The sequence below is a fragment of the Pteronotus mesoamericanus genome, unplaced genomic scaffold (assembly GCF_021234165.1).
Source record: "Pteronotus mesoamericanus isolate MK-2021 breed Mesoamerican mustached bat unplaced genomic scaffold, CSHL_Meso_final scaffold_507, whole genome shotgun sequence".
In the NCBI taxonomy this organism is placed as follows: domain Eukaryota; kingdom Metazoa; phylum Chordata; class Mammalia; order Chiroptera; family Mormoopidae; genus Pteronotus; species Pteronotus mesoamericanus.
The window spans coordinates 6,435,160-6,453,893 of record NW_026555319.1 but is presented as its reverse complement, the minus strand read 5'-3'; the positions used below and the strand labels follow the sequence as shown (position 1 = coordinate 6,453,893).

Sequence of the window (18,734 nt, the reverse complement as noted above, 5' to 3'; positions counted from 1 at the left end):
CGCGTCCCCTATTTTGGTCTTAGGCTCACAGTAGGTCCTCCAAGGATGCTGAGTTGAATGGGGCTGAGCTGAGTGGATGGATGAATGGAAGAGAAAGCTATTGATCAGAAAGATGTAAGACATGACAGCCTGGAGCCAGGGCCCTGGTGTTCGCCTTGGGAACTCGCCCTCCGCTCCACGGTACCGTAACTTGGAACAGAGCAGGGTGCTGCGGGGGGACCCGCCGTCAGAGTCACCCCGTATTATACAAAGAGCCCCACTTATCCTGGAACCTGCTTCTCCCCACTTCTCCCCTGTGGGCCCAGAAGCAGCAGCAGCGTTTGCCGAGAGCCTGTGTGTAGGACTCTGGGAGAGTGGCGACAGGGACGAAAGGAACTGTCCCTGAGAGCACAGGACATCCATCACCCACAGGGAAATGACACAGAGCCTCCTGCGGCAGCAGACCCTCCCCCCAGGAGTCGCAGGCCCCTGTGTCTCGCCCACTTTGGCAGAGAGGGAGCCCCCGACAGTTCCAGACCAGCCTGGTCCTCCGGTTCCCTTTGCCCAGTCCTTGTGCTCCTGGGTACACGTGGTCATTCTTGGCCGGCTTAGGTCACGCTTACTCCAGGCAATGGGGACACAGATGGCTTGGGACACGTTGGCGGTGTCCATGTCCAGGTGGAGTTGACGTCTGCCAGCAGAGGCAGCCCTCCCACTCTGCAAGACACGGAGCAGGAGGGGCCACGAGGGCACCCTGGACTTGAAAGACGGGAGGCCTTTCCTCCGCTCTGCGCAGAGCCAGGGCCCTTGGGACGGGAGTCCTGCCGAGGGTATCACGTGGCCTTTGTTGCCTGGAGGCGGAGGCCTGCCTCCCGGGAGAGCTGTGAAAGGTCAGGCCCCGCGCCGCGCTGGCAGCCATCCAGGCTCCCCATTCTGGAGAGATGGCTGCCAGACCTGGTCGCGGTCAGGCCGCGTTGTCACGCCCCTGCGCCTTCGCAGATTTCCTTCCTGGGAAAGCGGAGAACGCAGCTGAGGCTGGCACTCGCGGTGCCCATAGCCGGTGGCTCAGGTCAGAGGAGGCCAGAGAGGTGTGATTCCGGTCCAAGCCAGAGAGCCAGGGGACGGGGCAGCTCTGGACTCTGACTGGAGGCGCAGAGCGTCTTTGTCGGCCTCCAATTGTCGGCACAGGGCCTGCCGCCCAGAGTGTAAGTCCACCTGCCTCGGGGCGGGGCAGAGACCTGGGCAGCCATCTGCATCAGGAAACAGCCTGCACTGAGATGGCTCCGATGAAGGAGATCTCCAGGGGGTCAGTAGGGCTCGGACTCACCAGGGATGGGGAAGCCCCCAGGGACCAGTGACGCTGGGGGCTGTCACCACCTGCTAAAGGGATGCGTGGAGGCAAAGGAGGGGCCCTGGGCCAGAGCCGCGGCCCTGGGATAAGGGAGCGGGGAGGACGCCCACCCCTCTCCTGCCCTTCTGTCCCCCTGGTGCCTCCCCTTTGCTAACGCTGGGGGAAGCCAGGGGCCAGGGAGCCTGGACTGACCGATGGTCCGGGGAGTCAGCTCCAAAAGCACAGGGAACAGCGGCGGGAGGCGGAGCCGGAATAGCCAGCCCCGGGCCGTCAGGTGGTAACAGGAAGAGAGCCGCCAGGAAGAGGTCCGGCGCCACGTGATGCCCCCTTAGGGTGCCATTCTGGGTACCAGGCTTCTGCCATGACCCAGCTGAGGGTTGGGCGGTTTGGCACGTCCTGGGCCCCCGTTTCCATCCCGTGAGGCCCCAGGGCCGTGGTTGTTGGTCTTCCCCTCCTGCATACATCAGGCCCAGGACTCTGCGCATGCCAGGCCTCGTCCTAAGCAAAAGGCACAGTGTCGCAAGCGCGTGGGCAGTCGAGGATGAGACGTGCTCCCCTCCCTGCCCTCTCTCTAGTCTGAATCGTGACTGTGACGGGGGCTGGGGAGGACCTCCAGCTGCAGGGAAGGGGACTCCAGCTTGCTCTATAAATATTTACTGAGCACACTCTGGTAGCAAGGAGAGAGGCCTTGTCTCCAAGGCCCACGGCCGCACCGAGGGGACCGGCACACAAGCAGGCATGACGGACGGGCATGCAGGGCGCGGTGGGGGCGGGGGGCACCTGGCCTGCCCCAGACCACCAGCCCGCCGGCCAGCAGCCGTGAGGGGCCCCTCCAAGGCCAGAGCAGAACTGCGGAGGCCCAGAAGCGGAGCGCATGGAGGCTGAAAGGGACAGCAGGAGGGACGCTGACCTGGGCACAGAACTGGGCCAGAGCATCGATTGTCCCTTGGTTGAAACGGGGGGAAATGTCTGTCCCCACACATAGGCAGAGGCCATGTGCTCAGAGCTCTGTGAAACCCAGGAAAACCATGAGCCACAGTGAGGAAGGGTTCTTGGCCTGCACGGGAGGAAGCCAGGCAGGGTTTGCAGGGACACAAAGGGCCAGGGACGCGTGGCTGCCACTTCCTCTGTCAGGACCCCGGACCGTGCGCCAGCCGTGGAGCACCCCATAATGAACGGGGTCCCAAGGCCTTCCCAGCAGGGTGCACCGTGCCTGGAGCCGGGGTTTATACACGCTCTGGGGAGAAGGTGGTGCAGGTCTCAGCAGAGCCAAGTGCTGGCGTGGAGACCGGGATGGGAGGCGCTGGTGGCTTTCAGGCGGGACGCGGGCGGAGCCCCTCCCCATGCCCTGCACCTGCCCGAGGCCCCGCCCACTCCCTCACGTGCCTCAGGTGCAGCTGATGCTCGTTGGGTTCTTGTAATGAAACGCTCTGGAGTACCGAAGGCCAGTGTTAGCCATGAGTCACTGTCCCTGCTGCCTGTGACAGTTTGAGGCCACCACCTTGCCCCCCCGAGGCCGTGGGCACTGGGGACGGCAACCTGATTTCACATTAACCTGAGGGGACTACAACCAGGAAGGGTAACCCTGCTATTTCTAGAGAACCACACATTGTGCTCAGGCTTCACGTACAAAAGGGCTTTTGTATCCTGCCTCCCATTGTTCCTGCTTCAGGGTGATAGTGGGAAGGGGAGGGCAAACATAATAACAATAACAGCCAGCGCTCAGTGAGGCTGAGGCTGTTCCAGAAGGCATGGCAAGTGTTAGTCCATTCAATCCTCCGGTCTGTTCTTTGCTGCCACCGCCCTCTCACACACAAGGAAACTGAGGCTCCGAGAGGCTGAGCAGCTTGCCCAGGATCCCAGAGCTTCCACGTGGCTGAGCAGGGATTTGAACCCACGTGGCTCAGGTCCACAGCCCCCAGCGGCGCCAGCTGTGGCTCCTCACCTCTGAGAGTGAAAAGCCCTGACCGAGGGGAGGGTTCACCAGGGGTTATGCCAGGGGGGCCAAGGGGGCGTTTTCAGCCCTCCTCCAGTGAACGAGGGCCTCGCCAGGGTGTGGGGCACAGGGCTTCCAAGGGTAAGAGAAGATCAGAGCGTGATGGCTGGAGTCTAGAGGCCGCGTCCAGGGCATTCGCTCCGCCCCCCTCCCAGGCCTTGTTATTTTACTCGTCTAAGGTCGGGCTTCGCTTCCGCCAGATGCAGCCTGTCGGTGCCCCCACCCCAGGACCACAGCTCCTCAGGGTCCCTGGCTCCAGGATGGAGTGCCCGCCGCGCCAGACTCCCGACCAATCTCTCCCCCGTCTTAAAACCCCAGCTCCCCCGATCCGGCTGTTTCCCTGCCTCGCCAGCTGAGAACGCGTGTGTTGTAAAGCTCGGAATGGGCCATTTCAGCTCGGAGTCCAGATGCGTTTTTATATCCGCGTGGAAAAAAGCGCAGAGGCTCTGCTGGCAGTCAGGAAGAGTTTTTTTAAATTAAAGTTAGGGGGGAGAAAAAAGGAGAGGAAAACTTCCCTGCACCTGGCCCCTCTCCGGAAAGCACAGGGGAGAACAAAGCTTTTCTTCACCATGGCCACATGGCTGGTTTTAAAAAGATGTGTGTCCCACCCGCCTCCCACTGGTGCTTCGCACACACTTGGTTGTTCCGGAGTAGCTGCCGTGTGCCGCCGTCGGGGCTGGTGTGCAAGCCCCGCCACTGTGCAGATGAGGAAGCCGGGGCTCAGGGCGGGGCAGCTGGCTTACCCTGGGGCTGTTACTGCACTCGGCTGCTGTAACCAAAGCACGGCAGGCTGGGTGGCTTAAAACAGCAAAAACAACCAGCCTGAGGCCAGAAGTTCAAAATCAAGGTGTCCGCAGGGTCGGTTCCTTCTGACAGAGAACCTACTCCACACCTCTCTCCTAGCTTCTGGCACAGCCGGCGTTCCCTGGTGTGTAGACGTAGCACTCCAGTCTCTGCGTCTTGACAAGGCCACCTCTCCAAAGGACACCGGTCATTGGATTGGAGGCCCCCTCCCCCCTGGTCTAGTACGTCCTCATCTTAATGTAACTTCCATCCACAAAGACCCTATTTCCAAACAAGCTCACATCCCGAGGTACCCGGGGCTAGGATTTCCACGTGTCCCATTTTGGGGGACCCAGTCCAGCCACTGACGGTCACACTGTGGTTGAGGGCCGGAGTCGGGTTGGTGCCAGAGCCCTCTGGGCTATCCGCTCCTCCTCGAAGTGTCCGAGAGGCAAGCGGGACACAGCCCGCAGCCCTCCTGCCGCAGCGGACGCGCTGCCTGCAGCCGCTGCTGGCCACCAGCCCTCCTCGACCCAGCCCCTCCCTGGCCTCTCTGCAGAGAGGGAAATTGCAAATGTCCTCAGTCTGCACTGGCAACACGGTGGCAGCAAGAACGAGCACCTATTGAGCGCTGACTGCGCCCATACTATTCGCGGCACTTTGTGTGTTAACTCTTTCATTTTCTGTAGAACCCTTGAGCTGGAGCGCCGTTGACCCCATTTTATTAGAGGAGGAGACCGAGGTCAGCGGGCATCACTCAACTTGCCCAAGGCCTTGAAGCTACGAAGTGCAGGGCCCGGGCAGGTGGCTCCGGAGTCCAGGCACCTGACCACAAAGCACGGTGGCCTCTCTGCCTCGGGAGTGTTTAGGGAAGACCCCTGTCCGATGCCCTGTAGCCTGAGACCTAGTGGCGTTGAACAGGGAACTTGCGGGCTCCGTGTGATTCCATTTGTGTGGACTGTCCCGAAGGGCCAGATCGTAGGGAATGAAAGCAGATTAGTGCTCACTGAGGTTGGGCGTGCAGTGTGACCGCTAATGAGGACGGAGTTTCTGAGGACAGGGCGGGGGGGGGGCGGTGATGAAAACACTCGGAAATTGGTGGTGACTGACAGATGTGCCACTGTGGGTGCACCGAAGACCACTGAACGGTGCCCTTCAAGTGGGTGCCGTGAATGGTACATGAGTGCTATCTCAGTAAAACTGTTACAAAAAAACAAAAGGGGAGGTGGGCAGAGTGTGGCGGTCAGGAAGAGCAAAGGCAGCAGAAGCGCAGAGCGCGGGGCAGGACCCTGGCTGCTGGGGTGGCCGCTGGTGGCCGGGAAGGCAGAGGACAGCGTGACCTGGGGCAGTAGAGAGACAGGACAGAATCGCCAGGGCCAGCAAGGGACAGAGCCACCAAGTGAAAATGAGGGGCCTGCATGGTCGTCATCAAGCAGCCAGACGGAGCTCGGCTTTCTCACATGGCGCTGCCCGACAGCGGGTCAAGGGGGCCGGGTCACGGGCCGCCCTCCCCAGGCAGGACATGCTGCAGGGAAGGAGCCTCCGCCTGGGGTCAGCCCCAGCAACAGGCCCCAGTGGCGGGTATACTAAGAGAGGTATGTTGCCTCTCTCTCCCTGGGAACGTAACCCAGTAGTTAGATAGGTGTGTCCAGCGGCTCCCACGACCTTGCTGAGAACAGGTGTCCCATGGCCGGAAGCCGGCCTCGGAGTCCGTGGTACCATTGGCCGGGGGCACAGCGGAGCATCCGAGGTGAGGCCTTAGCTAACACGCTGTGTTTTGTGTCTCATCCCTGCCACCCCAGAGAGCCTTCAACGCCCTGTGTCACAGCACCCACCTGTACGGCCGGAGGCTGGTCCTGGAGTGGGCCGACTCCGAGGTGACCCTGCAGGCCCTGCGGCGGAAGACGGCCGAGCACTTCCACGGTAAGAGCAGCCGGGCTGCTGGGGTGACTACTCCGGGCCTCAGGGTCCAGGAGGCGGCCAGGGGGATGCATCGGGGGCCTGCGTGCCCTTTTGGCTTCGGGTCGGGCGTTGGGAGGCCTGGCAGGAAAGAGGGGAGAGGAGGAGAGAGGCCAGGAGTGCATCCCCTGCCTCCCTTCCTGCCTCCCTTCCTACCGGGTGGCCGCGGCACTCCTGCCCGAGGGCTCCCGTCCACTGGCCTCACCACCCTGCGTGCTCTGCCCGGGTTCCACTGGCCGGCCCAGGGGCCACTCGCGCCAGCTGGACCCTCCTCGGTGACCCGATTTCAGGACCCCCCACTTCCTGCCAGGGCCCTGATGGTGACAACACTGAACTCCTCCTCTTACACACCTTTGCGGTGTCACGTGGCCTCGCCGATTACTCAGCCCATTCCTGGAGAGTACTAGTGAGCACCTGCTCTGTTCTGCAGCTCAGGGTGCAGCAGTGACCTAGTGGGGCTATGGGTCCAGGTGGAAGAGGCTGGGCACATTGTCTGAGCAGGTGGTGCAGGAGGGCCTCCCCGCAGAGGTGACATTTGTACCCAGGGAAGAGCTGCCTGGGCAAAGGGACCCCTGGGTTGGTGTGAGCGTGGCACATGGTGGAGGGGCAGGTGGGGGGGGCCGGAGAGGCTGGCTTTGTGGAGGGCACAGTGGTCCCCCTGCGGCGTCCCCGCAGCGCTCCGACGTCTTGGGTGGCACGTTGCGGCTGTCCCCCCATAAGTCCCAGGACAGCAGGTGTGGTGCAGCTCTCGGTGCTTTCCTGGATGAGCCGCGTTACACCAGCACCTGCACTGCTCCCTTCATCTCTCCCTGTCCCCATTGGACAGCTGGGGGCCAACCCTGTCGCCTGGGGACAGTCTAGAGGCTGTTGGCTGCAAAACCTGCCTCTCCCCCCACCTGGCTGTAGAGGTGGAGCCCAGAACCAGGACGGGGTCGGTTGCTGTCCCAGCCAGAGGCACTTGGCTTCTCAGCAGAGGCAGCAGCTTAGCAGCAGGTGTCGGGGAGGCTGCTCTGTGCAGCTGTGAGTCCCCAGTTGGGCCTCACTGCTCTTGGGGCAGCAAGCAGGCCGGCTGAGCCGTGTCTCAGTGACACTAGACTGCGTCCCGCATGCGTGCGCTTGGGACTCCGGGCCAGACAGAAGCCCCTTGACTGTGGCTTGGCCTGCCCAGCCCTTCAGGAGACCCTCCCCACACCCTCCTGTACCCCCCCTCACCCGGTGCCTTCCCAGCCTGACACCTCCCAGACATCATGACTCCCCAACCCCTGGGCAGGGCTCTGCATCTCCGCACATGCTGTTACCTCTACTGAGAAGGCCTTGCCTCTCAGTACTTTTTTTAACTTGGCAAGTGCCTACCCAGTCTTCAACACCCAGCTCCAATGACACCTCCTCCAGGAAGCCTTCCATTTCCCCGCGCCTCCCCAGGTATCAGTTATTGCCCTGTCCTCTGCTTTCCACCTCTGTTCCTGTACATCCTGCCACGTTGTCATTTATTCCTCCGTGGTTTCGACACTCACTGGACCCGTGCCTCCCCCTCTTCGTGCCCACCTCTCTCGCGGACCAGTCCCTCTCTGTGCCCCCCGGGCCTGCGCAGTTCAGGCCCAGGCCAGGCCCTCAGTCTGACGTGGAGGAGCCAGAAACCAGAAAAATCAGGGCTGAGTACACAGTCCACCGACTCACAACTCAATAAGCCCCCAAATCCTGCTGCGCAGAGAGAGAACCGATCCGTATCGACAGCCATTGACAGGCGCAAACGCACCCATCGGCAAATGTTTGTGTAAGGAACTCTCCCGGCGCCCACCCCCGGGCCTGCGGGGAGCGCAGGCTCAGCACTTCTGCCGGCATCACGGGGAAGCCCCTTCCAATAAACTGAGCTCCACAGACAGCGTTATTGCCTGGCCCCGTGCTGGGGCGTTTCCTACGATTGGCTCTCCCCGCGGCCACGGATCAGCTGCTGGCCGAGGCCCGGCCGGGCCAGGCGCAGTAGGAATGTAACAAAGACGGGTGTTTTACGTGCACATCTTCCCGTTAATTCCACACCCGCCCTGTGAGGCGGCACGATTTGCCCAGCTTGATGGGTCAGAGAACTGAGGCCCAGCCAGCACTGAAGTGACCCAAGACGGCTGTCATTTGTGCGGGGCGTGTTCTGTGCCAGGGGCCACCCTCAGGATGTGGCAGGCGGCCAGTGTCGGGCCTCAGAGCCAGGCCGTGAGTTGGGGTTCCTTCTGAGCCCGTCTGAGGAGCACAGCCTCCCAAGGCTCGGCAAGGGGACAGCCCTCGGCCGAAAGTGACCCTCCGACCCACCGGCCTGGTCCCAGCTGGAAGCCACCGGGCAGGTTGGTGGGAAGGGCCCGGAACTGCTTACAGAGAGAGGTGGGGGCGGGGCCCAGAAGTGAGCGGTGCTGAGGAGCTACTGCCCTCCCCTGCCCCGGGCTGCCCCCTAGTGGGGAGGGACAGAGCCGGGGAGGGGACTCTTGGTGCTCCTCATCCTCTGCCCTCTGCTCTCCTGCCAGGTCTCCTGTTGGCCGGTCCCGTTCCTAAGCCAAAGAGCCAGGACCCTAGTGATGCCTTTCTGGGGACACAGCAGGACAGAGGATGGATCTGGTGGCAAACATCAGGGCTTGTGGCAGGGGTGAGGGCCAGGTTCTCAGGGGGCAGGAGCAGCAGTGCATACTGGGACAGGAAGCAGGATGTCACCGTGATGCCTGGAGGGGTCACCAGCAAGCACAGAGGAGCGTCAGCCTCCATGCCGACCTCGCCTGTTGGGAGCATGAAGAGGTGGCAAGAGGTAGCCTGCGAGTTTGGGGGGCCAAAGAGCCTGAAATTAAATACCAGTTGTGTTCTTACAATACTGTTTTCCAAAGAAAGTCATGGCAGCCCTTTGAAAACAAAAGGAAGTTCTCTCCAGAGCACAGAAAAATAGGAGACAAGAGTGTTTAAGCCGAATCATGACACCTTGCCTCTGTGGGTCCAAGAGTCCTGGTCTGGGCCGGTGTTGGAGGGGCTGCGGACGCCCAAAGATGCTGTGGGCGTGTGCACGTGTGTTTCGCTCTCAGCAAGAGGATCTCTTGTTGCCATCGGATTTTCTGTGAGCTCCTGGTCCCGAAAAGCTTAGCTTTGGGAGAAAGGGCGTCAATGCTGAAACCCACAAGACCTGGCCCCTGCAGCTCCCTGGCTGAGTGTCCCAGGACAAGTCCTCATGCCGCCTGGGCTTCCGTTGCCCATTTACAGATGAGGGCGACAAAGTGGCATGTCTGGAATCCTGGAGAAGATGATCAAGGGAATAACAGAAGGGCACGAGCGGCCCTTTCTCTATTTTTTTTAAACCCGCACGACCCAAGTAGGAGGTGGACACCGTTGTTCTCCCCGTTTGACAGAGGAAGGGACTGAGGCGCGCAGAGGTGCAGTGACCTGCCCGGGCTCAGCCCGCGTGGGCGGTGCCGCAGGCAGCCTCGCTGTCGCTACCCACGCTCTGTAACTTCTCTGCTCGGCCTTCCCAAGCAAGCAGGATGCTGCGGGGAGGGTGGGGTACAGGCGCCCTGGGAACGTCGGCCTCTCTCACCTGCCCACCCCGCTCATTGTTTGATCTCTTCAGGCAACAGGAGGTGCCGGCAGCAGCCCTGAATGTTCAAAATAGGGCTGCTGGCCTCCTGCCCTCCTTGGCTGGACCCTTGCCTTTCTGCCTTCCCCCACCCCCAACTCTGCCCCTTCCCTGTGGCGAAAAGTGCCCAGCTCATTTGTGTCGAAACCTGCATTGTTCAGAGCTCCCAGGGCCCTGGCAGACTTGGGGCAGGCGGGCTCCAGGCCCAGTTCCCGCCTCAGCCCTGAGCGCTGCCAGGAAGGTACTCAGCCCTCGGGGGGCGCCATGAGCCCCGTTTGCCCGGCCTGAGCACCAAGGCTGTGACAAAGGGCTCCCTGGGCAGTGTGGGCCTTGGGACGAAAAGCCAGCGTCTTAACCATTCAGGAAGGCCCGACAGGAAGCTTGCTGGTGACCCCGTGGCCTCCGAGCTGCGATCGGGGGCAGTGGGAGGCGGCTGGGGAGAATAGAGAAGTGTGTTGGCCTCAGCCAAAGCTCGCATTGTGGCCGGAACAATCCTCACAGTCACCCCGAGTTCACCCCTGCGTCTGGGGCCCAGCTTCTCCAGCGTACCAGCCACTCCCTGGTGGCCTGGTTGCTGCCCAGTCCCCGGGACCAGCCCTCCTCTCCTCCCTCAGGTCCCTGATGAGCCAGGTAAGGTGGACAGACAGCTCGCCCGCAGGCACCCAGCTTCTAGTGGCTGAGTCGGAAGTCAGGTCGGGGCTTGCAGCCACCCTGCTGGACGAGCTGTCCTGTTGGGGGGATGGGGGTCGCCGTCCCTTATGTTTCACCCCAGCGTGTGTTCCCATACCTGTTGCGTGACTCGAGAACATCACTTGGCCTCAGCTTTGTCATCTGTACAATGGGACCAGGGTGCCTACCTCATTAGGGGACTCGCCAGCCCCCAAGGAGACGAGGCCTGTGAGGCTCCTGGCACATCGTGAGCATGTCACAAACGTCATTCACCCTGCCTCCCCTCCCAGGGACTCGTTCTGCTTCCTTATCTGGGCCCCTAAGAACAGTCCCTGTTCCTCTTGCATTCTGGTCAGTCCAGGCTGAGGAAAGATGCTCTGTGGGCAGAGGGACGAGACAGAAAGGCAGGCCCTGGTGTCTGTGAGCCCGGACAGTGATGGGCTCACGTGTGTGTGAGGGAGAGGGAGAGGGAGAGAGAGAGGAGGGTACAAATATGCCGAACACGCAGGCTCCGGTGCGTTTGCATCCGATTCTAGATGTCACCTGGCCTGCCATGTCTCACGTGCCCAGCGCTGTGTGTGGCCCATAGTTGGCGCTATTAGGACACAGCAGCGGTGATGAAGTGTGTTGCGAATGTCTTGCCATGCAACCCCATTTTAGGAAATAAACGTGCCAGGCGCCCAGTCTGGTGCTCACTGTTTACCTGGGGTCCGTTACTGCCAAACGGAAGAAGCCGATCTGGCTTTAAATCCCCCAGGATTTCCTGCCCGCCCCCACCCTGAGGTGGAAACCTTTATTTCATTCTTCGTCCCTGGATAAGGGCAGGGTTACGTTTTCCTTTACAAGTTGATGCCTAAGAAATACCCATTTAATTGACAGTGAAAGAATAGGTCTTTGAAAGTCATATGAAAAGTTGCCCTGACCAGGCAAAGCCCTGGACACGGGACAAAGGTGCTTTTGGCAAAGGGCTGGAATAGTAAGGCAGCCGGTTTTGCACCGAGCGGTCCTCCCCCGCCGCCCTTCCCAGCCCAGAGTCCCAGAGCCCCAGCATCCATCTTTTCATCTCCACCTCGGTCCCCCCACCTCATCTCCCTCCCCCCTCCATAGGTGAAGTGCCGGCCTTCAGAGCCTTGCATGTGGGAGGGAGGGAGGGAGGGAAGAGAGAGGAAAGTCAGCCACTGGCTGTGTTCTTTTCTTCCCGAGCATGTTACAAAGCAGCGGGGTCGTGGCCCCGAGAAGCTTTCAGGGCCTGGCAGGCCGTGGTACCTGCGAGCGCGCGGAGAGAGTATAATGGCACGGAAGCAGCTCGCCTGCAGAACCCTCTGTGTTCGAGCGTGCGCAGCCAGGGCGGCGCGGGCAGACAGGCTTTTACTTGGCCGGGCTGCGGCTCTGCTTCCCCGCGCTGCCTTCCTCCAGCTGGGAGGGCTGATGGGCTGTGGTTAGCGCCTGCGCCTTTCACCTCCAGGGCTGGGAGCGCAGACATGACCCACATGGCGGGTAGCTGGTGGCAGCGCCGGCCACTGGCCGCTGGCACACAGCTGCCCTCCCAGCCGGGCAGGGGAGACACGTGACTGTGCTGGAGCCCCGTCCCCTCAGCCGTCCCCCAAGCCCTGTGCCTTCAGGGCTCAGCGCAAGTGTCAGAGATTCGGCTTGTCCCTGATGCCCCTTTTTCCTCTCCCTTCCCCCATCACGGCCTGCACCTCCTCTTCCTGCTGCTTTGTGTTCACACATGCGATTGTCTGGCATATCCTCTCCTCACGAGGCTTTCCGCCTCCCCACCCAGGGGACAACACGCCGTCCATGTCCCCTGCCCCGGCCCCGCGTCCAGTGCTGAGTGGGTACTCACTCCCTGTTGGTGAATAAACGACGTAAATGAGAACCTGATCGTCAGGGTGGCCCCTTCTCACTGGGCGTGGAGCACGCCCGAAGCACGGCACACACGTCAGCTTGGTCCGTCCTCACTGTCGCCCGCGGGCCGGACAGCAGCCCAGGCCCCGAGGGCGGTGAGGCGCGCGGCCCGCTCTGGGGCCCTGCTGGTCGGAGGCCAGGTGTGCCTTACCTCGAGCCCGCGACCACGGCCAGCCGCGAAAGGGGCCATTGGGGGACTTCCTGTCAAAGGTCAAGTGGGATGAAAGTAGGAGAAGGAAGGGCAGAGAGCTTGGGGGGCAGCCTGCCGTGCGCGGAGGCCGTGCCGGGTGGTGTCCCCTGCTCGGCCTCACTGTGGCCTCATGGCCCCTGGAAAGGGTGCTGTTCCCTGGTGTCTGAGGTGCACACGGAGACCCAGGGAGGTCCAGTGACTTGCCTGAGGGCACACAGCTCCGCACACTACAGAACACAGCACCCTCTTTCCTCACTCCCTGTGTCCCCAGCAGCTCCTAAAATCCCAGATTGTCCCCTTGACCTGACCTGGGCGCCCAGACCAGGCCATGGTTGCAAACTAGAGCCACGCCACATACGGCCTGCAGCCTTTTTGTAAGTACAGTGTTTGGGGTGCACAGCCATGTCCACGTGCGCTCGTAGGACCTGTGGCTACGTTCTCGTGCTGCGAGCGCAGAGTCGCATAGCTGCAACAGAGACCCTGTGGCCCATAGAACCAGAAATGTTGACGGCCTTGCCCCTGACAGGGAAAGTTCAGAGCCCCTGAGCCTTGTGAAGTGGCTGCTTTATTTTATCCGAAAGCTGCAGGTAGCTAACTCCACCACAACCCCTTTTCTCAGAGGGCGCCCCATCCCAGCAGCCTCACAGCCGCACCCCACCCCCCACCCCCCGGTGGGAGTCCTCTGCGCCCGAACTCCAGCTCGCCTGGAAAGGGGGCCCCATCGCTTTGCTGCCCCCTCCACTTTCCCTCCTTGCCTCACTCAGTCCTTCTCTGCCACCGAATGATCCAGCCTCACTCAGCACTGAGGACAGAGCAGCACCACAGGGCTGATGTCTGCGTGGAAAGACAGGCGATGATAAAAAGGAAAGAATTAATAAGAAAGATCTGACAATAGCCAGCCCTGTGGAGGAGATTGGAAAGGAGTGGGGCGGGAGGACAGAGTCCCCGCACAGTGGTTGGGAAAAGCCTGCCTGGGGAGTCAGTCCTCTCGTGGGATGCGCAGGAGCCAGCCAGCCAGCAAGCGATCTGGCGGGGTGCGGCGGGGGGAGGACACTTCAGGCAGCGGCCACCGCAGGTGCAAAGGCCCTGGGGTGGAAGCATGTGCCCAGCGGGCCACTGAGGCTAAAGGACCAGTCCAGGGTTGGGGAGCTGTAGAAAATAAGCAGGGCTCCCTTGTGCGTGTGGCAGGGAGCCAGGGTTTTATTCAAAATCCAGCAGGAAGTCCCTCAAAGACTTAACGAGGGGAGCGCCATGCCCGATCCACACTGCCGCCCCCGCCCCCACTGCTGTGTGGTGCATGCATTGTAGGGGGACAAGAATGGGGTCAGGGGCCCCGTGGTAGTCATCCTGGCAAGTGACAGGAGGCAGGGACAGAGACCAGGGTAAAAAGCAACGGGTGGACTGAGCGTCGTCGTGAAGGCGGAGCCGGGCAGACTTGCCTCTGGGAGTCGGGGGAGGGGGGAGACTGAGGCAGGTGTAGTGTTCTTTACTCTGAGCTCCGCGGAGGCCGGTGGTGCCATGCGGTGACGAGACCCAGGAAGCTGGGAAGGGGGTGGGGACCTGGCCACTGGGTTTGAGGTACCTATTAGGGCTCCCCGTCAGATGTCAGGCAGACAGATCTATGAGTTCGGAGCTCAGGGGCGAAGTCTGGGCTGAGGTATAAATTTGGAAGTCATCAGCACGCAGATGATATTTAAAGCCTGCAACAGTTCACGCCTCCCCCCTTCCATAACTTAATCATTCATAAGACGGCACATTTTCAAAAGATCGGGGACCAGGAGAGCCCGTTATCCCCACGCCAGCCCTTGAAAATACGCCTCCTTGATCTTGGCCATGAAAACATAATCATCGGGCTTTAAAAAATCACAGTCAGGAAAGTTCAAGCAAGTATGTGAAGTCACAGAATATATTATTCAACACATCCCTTTGCCTGGTTCTTTCCAGCTCCCTGGAGGCAGCCGGGGCCTGTAAGCTCCCCTGGCCTCATCTTCATTCCTCCATCTGGGTGCCGCGCGTTCCAGCTTAGGCTCCGCTGTGGCAGCCCTGACCACAGAGGTGGTGAGGGCCAGCGGGAGGGGTAGGGGGTGCTGCGCCCTCGTCTCGGAGGCAGGTTCCCTTCCCTGTCTAGAGGGATGTGTTTTGTCCTTCCCCCTGCTCCCCTCGGTGCTGGGAGGTGGCCCCGGGGGAGAGGAAGAAATTGGCCTGGAGACCAGCGCTTCCTCACACGCCCGCAGCCATCCCAGCAGGAGGAGGCAGCATCGGGAGAAGGGAAATCAAGAAGCAGGAATTGTTTTGGTCAGGGCAGCTCCTCCGCGGCAGCAGCCAGCAAGGGTGCAAATGGGTGGCCGTGGGGAGGGCGCCACACGCCCAAAGCAGAGCGCTTCTCCCTGCCCAGGTGCCGCGGGGGCTGGGCAAGCTGGGGCAGGTGTCCTCCAGGTCGCCCCCAGCCTCGCTGAGTGGTGTTTTGGAAATATTTCCAAGCGCCTCGGCAATATCCTGCACACTCTGCGCCCCTTCCCCCGGGAGCGGCTGTCCGTGCGGGAAGGTACTTGCTCCCAATCCAGCTAAATTGTTATTGACTTGTGTTCTCTGCGTTCCGCAAACATTTCACTCAGCCGTCGCCAGCGAGGCCAGGATTCCCCGCTAGGGCTAACGGGGAAACCAGCTGTGCGGGCCATTTCTCCTGCTCTTCCTCATCCATCACGGAATTAAACTGACAGAAGGAGAATTTCAGAGCGACTTGGGAGGGGAAGGGGCTGGGCCCGGATTGGACGAGGGTCCGGGGGACGGGGGACCAGAGCGCTGGCAATCGGGGCAGGAGGAGTGTGGACTCCCCGCCAGGGTTGTGGCTGGCAGCAGGGGGCAGCCGGTTTTGTTTCTGAACTGCAGGCTGGCCCAGGCCAGAGAAACCCAAGGAAAACACACAGGCGAGGAGGTTGTTATTACTGCTTCGTGATCACAAGCAAAGCCAGTGGGGTTTTGTCGACAGAGGAGAGAGTCAGAGGCTGCGTGGGCGTGCCATCGACTGCTACCAGCCACGAGTCTTTCTTTCGCCTACAAGATGAGAAAAAATGTTTTGTGTATTTTTTTTATTAATCGCCACTTTTTTGCTACCAGATTGGGCCTGAAATGTGAGGTTCTGGCTTCTCTTGAAAACCCAGGCCTGACGCCCTGGCCTTGCGTGCCGATGGGTCAGCCGGGGCTGAGCAGTGGGGCTGAGCAGTGGGGCTCGCCTATGGCCGCTCTCCGCAGCCCCCCCGTCGTCCTCCCCCCAGACCACCAGGGGCGTCCCATCCCAGCCTGGCCCCATCAGGCCCCACCGTGGGCTAAATCCACACTCCTCCAGCCCACAGAGTGCCTGCAGCAAGCCCACGCCAGCTGCGGGGAACTGCTGCGCACCCGTGGCGCGCAGGGAGCCGGAGCCCTCAGCAGCGCCTTCGGCGTCGGCAGTAACCGGGGCAGTCTCAGTGGCCAGCGCCACCTCCGGTCAGAGCCTTGGGTGGGGGCGAGGGGGGCAGGGCCCAGGCGTTAGTGGTTTTCCAGATGATTCTACCTGGCAGTTAGGTTGAGAAACCTTGGCCTCTTAAGAAGATGGCTGACGCAGGCAGGCGGGTGTGTTCTGTGACAAGTTGTGCACCTCGCCTGCTGAGAGGTTCCTTCTGAGGGGCGTCGGGCCGGTGTCTCCGCTGCAGGGCGAGCCGCTGAGCCCCAGGACCCCAGGCATCACGGTGGAGTGACTGGGCCCTCCCCCCGGCCTGATCAGAATTCAGGGCCCTGCGTGGGAGAGGCTGTGGTCACGTGACTTCCCTGGAGCCCCAGCCTGCTGCCCAGAGCCTGCAGAGCTGGGACCGAGGACACCAGCATTCTCAGCTCCAATGCCCGCTCTGCCCTCAGCCCTCAGCACTGGCTTGGCCTGCCGTGCCCTCGGCTGACTGGGCTCTGCCCGCCCTCTGGGTGTCCCCGCACAGCGTTTCCATGTTGCTTCTGACATTTATGACTCGACACCTCTGCGCGCCTGGCGCTGAGCTCGGTGCTCTCTCGCCCTGTGTCCTTAACTCCTGTGCAGTGGGCACCGCGCTCATTGTACAAAAAGGACCTCCAGTTGTTCAGAGAAAAGCCAGAGGCTGGGGTTCCGCCCGCCCTGGGGCTCCCGCGTGGCCTCCACGGGCGGTGGTTCAGTGTGGTCTTTGGGGTTTTCTTGGTGCTGTATCGGCAGCCCCAGGCCCGCTGCATAGTAGACGCTCAATGAGTACTTGCCATGAACGACTGTAGGCAAGAACGTTTAAGGCCCCGTGAGATCCAGAGAGCAGGCTCAGTCCCCGTGTAACAGAAAGGGACATGAGGTACGGCCTTACGCAACTCCCTTTGGTCCACAGGCCCAAGCATGTCCCTGGGGCCTGAGAAAGCCCTTGGCCCTCGAGGTGGGGACCGTTAACATGTCCCAGAGCCGCTGCTCATGCCGTGAGCGAGTGATCATCAGGACAGGGTGCTGCCCGGAGCCTCCGCGTGGATCTGGGGCTGACTGCGCTGTCCAGGCTCACAGAGGAGGGATGGGTTGGGAGCAGCTCCGTTCACAACAATGAGAAAGGCTGACCCTCATTCAGCACCCTCTGTGTGCCCAGGCCTTGGACACGCTAACTCTTCTGACCCTCGGCAGCGCCCACAGCGGGGCGTGGGGTGCTGCGCAGCCACTGCAGGCCGAGCCCGGAGAGGTGCACCCGGCCCCAGGTTGCCTGGTAGCCTGGCTGGCTCCACCCGCCCTTGGCTTGGAAGCCGCCTCCCTGGCAGGTCACGCCCGCCACCCCTCAGGGGCCTTTCCAAGCGCCTTCTCCCCTCCTCCCCCACACCAGCCACGTGCTCGTCCCCTCTCCGCTTGCCTTTCCTCAACGTTCTGCCTCCGGAACAAAACCCCGGGAAGCGCTTTCTCTTGTCCTCCGACAGCCCCCCACCCCCGCCCACCCCCTTGCCTTCCTTTCTCTCTGCCTGCCTGTGCCTTCCACGCAGGGCGGCAGCGCCAGCCAGGGACGGCAGAGAGACACGGGCTGGCATTCTGTCAAGGAATTAATTGAAAAATAAAATCATTAGATGGGAACTCCAGAAATGCAAAATGGTGGTTGGAGGGTGCAGGGGGAGAGGGGCAGGACTGGGGGGTTGTTGGGGGCCGGCTGAGCTTTTTGTCAAGTTAATTTCTTGGTATGGATGTTGGGTGACATTCACTTGTTGTTTATCTTCGGGTGCAGCTGTAATACTGAAAGAAAACGCACAGCTTGTTTTGTTTATTTATTTTACACCTTTCTCTGGTTCTGCATTATGTTTGTTTGGTGAAAACCCACTGAGGCTTTTGATGTCGGGGAAGTGGGATCGCAGCAGCTGCTCCCTGTGAACAGGCTCCGCGTGCAGGCAGGGCCGGCGGGGGGTGCTGGGTGGCACTGGATGGGAATTCAGGGCCTGCCATGCCCTCTGGGGGGGCTTCTGGGGGCCCGGCCTGAGCCAGAGGCACCAGGCCCGTGGGAGCAGGAACCGTGTGCCAGGCCTGAGCCCAAATGCTCTTGCTCATCCTCGCAGTCACCCCAGGAGAGGGGTCCTGTCTTCGTCCCTAATGCACAGACCCAGAGAGCAGAAGCGACTTGCCCAAGGTCACTGAGCCATTAAGTGACAGAGCCGGACCTCAGGCTGCCTGGCATCTGAGGCCGGGGACCAGCCAGTCACCAGCCTGCTTCCCATGCCTCTCCCCGACCCCGCGGTCGGTCGGTGCCCCCGTGCCTCCGCTTTCCAACCTGGGGAAGGGGGCCGTGCCTCCTCCAGCCTTGATGTAGAAGCCTTCCTGTGACAGTCCCCGCCTGGGGGCGCTGGTTGGCCTAGTGGCAGTGACCGAGACAAAGACGCTGATCTCAGCACCATTGATGGGGCCTCCCCCACCCCAGGGGCTGGCCATTTCTCTTTTCACTCCTTGAACACCCCCCAAAAACCCCATGAGGAGTAGGAGTTAATAGCGCCTCCATTTTGCAAATTAAGGAAACTGAGGCACAGAGCTGCTGAGTCCATGATGGGGCTGTGACATCAGCGCCAGCAGGAAGGAGGACCCCTCCCTGCTCCAGACGGTCAGGAGGCCCGGGGGTCAGCAGACGGTGGTCACAGAGAAGGGAAGGGTGGAGGACCCACCCCTTTCCCCCCATTTTATACACGAGGGACTGGATCTCGGAAGGCGCACGCCCTGCCTGAGGCCACACTGCTGGGGAAGTGCCAAAGCCAAGTGTGCCTTGCTCTAAAGCCAGACGTGGTCATCTCATGCCCTTTCACG

General features: G+C 61.4%; 1 protein-coding gene across 1 annotated transcript in view; it reads left to right on the top strand.

Annotated features, from left to right (window-relative positions):
• RBM19 (RNA binding motif protein 19) overlaps positions 1 to 18,734 on the top strand; it is a 107,588-nt gene that overhangs the window by 72,669 nt on the left and 16,185 nt on the right. Inside the window, exon 23 of the mRNA XM_054593929.1 lies at positions 5,912 to 6,032. Within this exon, the coding sequence (XP_054449904.1) occupies positions 5,912 to 6,032 (121 nt within the window). The remainder of the gene's footprint in view (positions 1 to 5,911; positions 6,033 to 18,734) is intronic.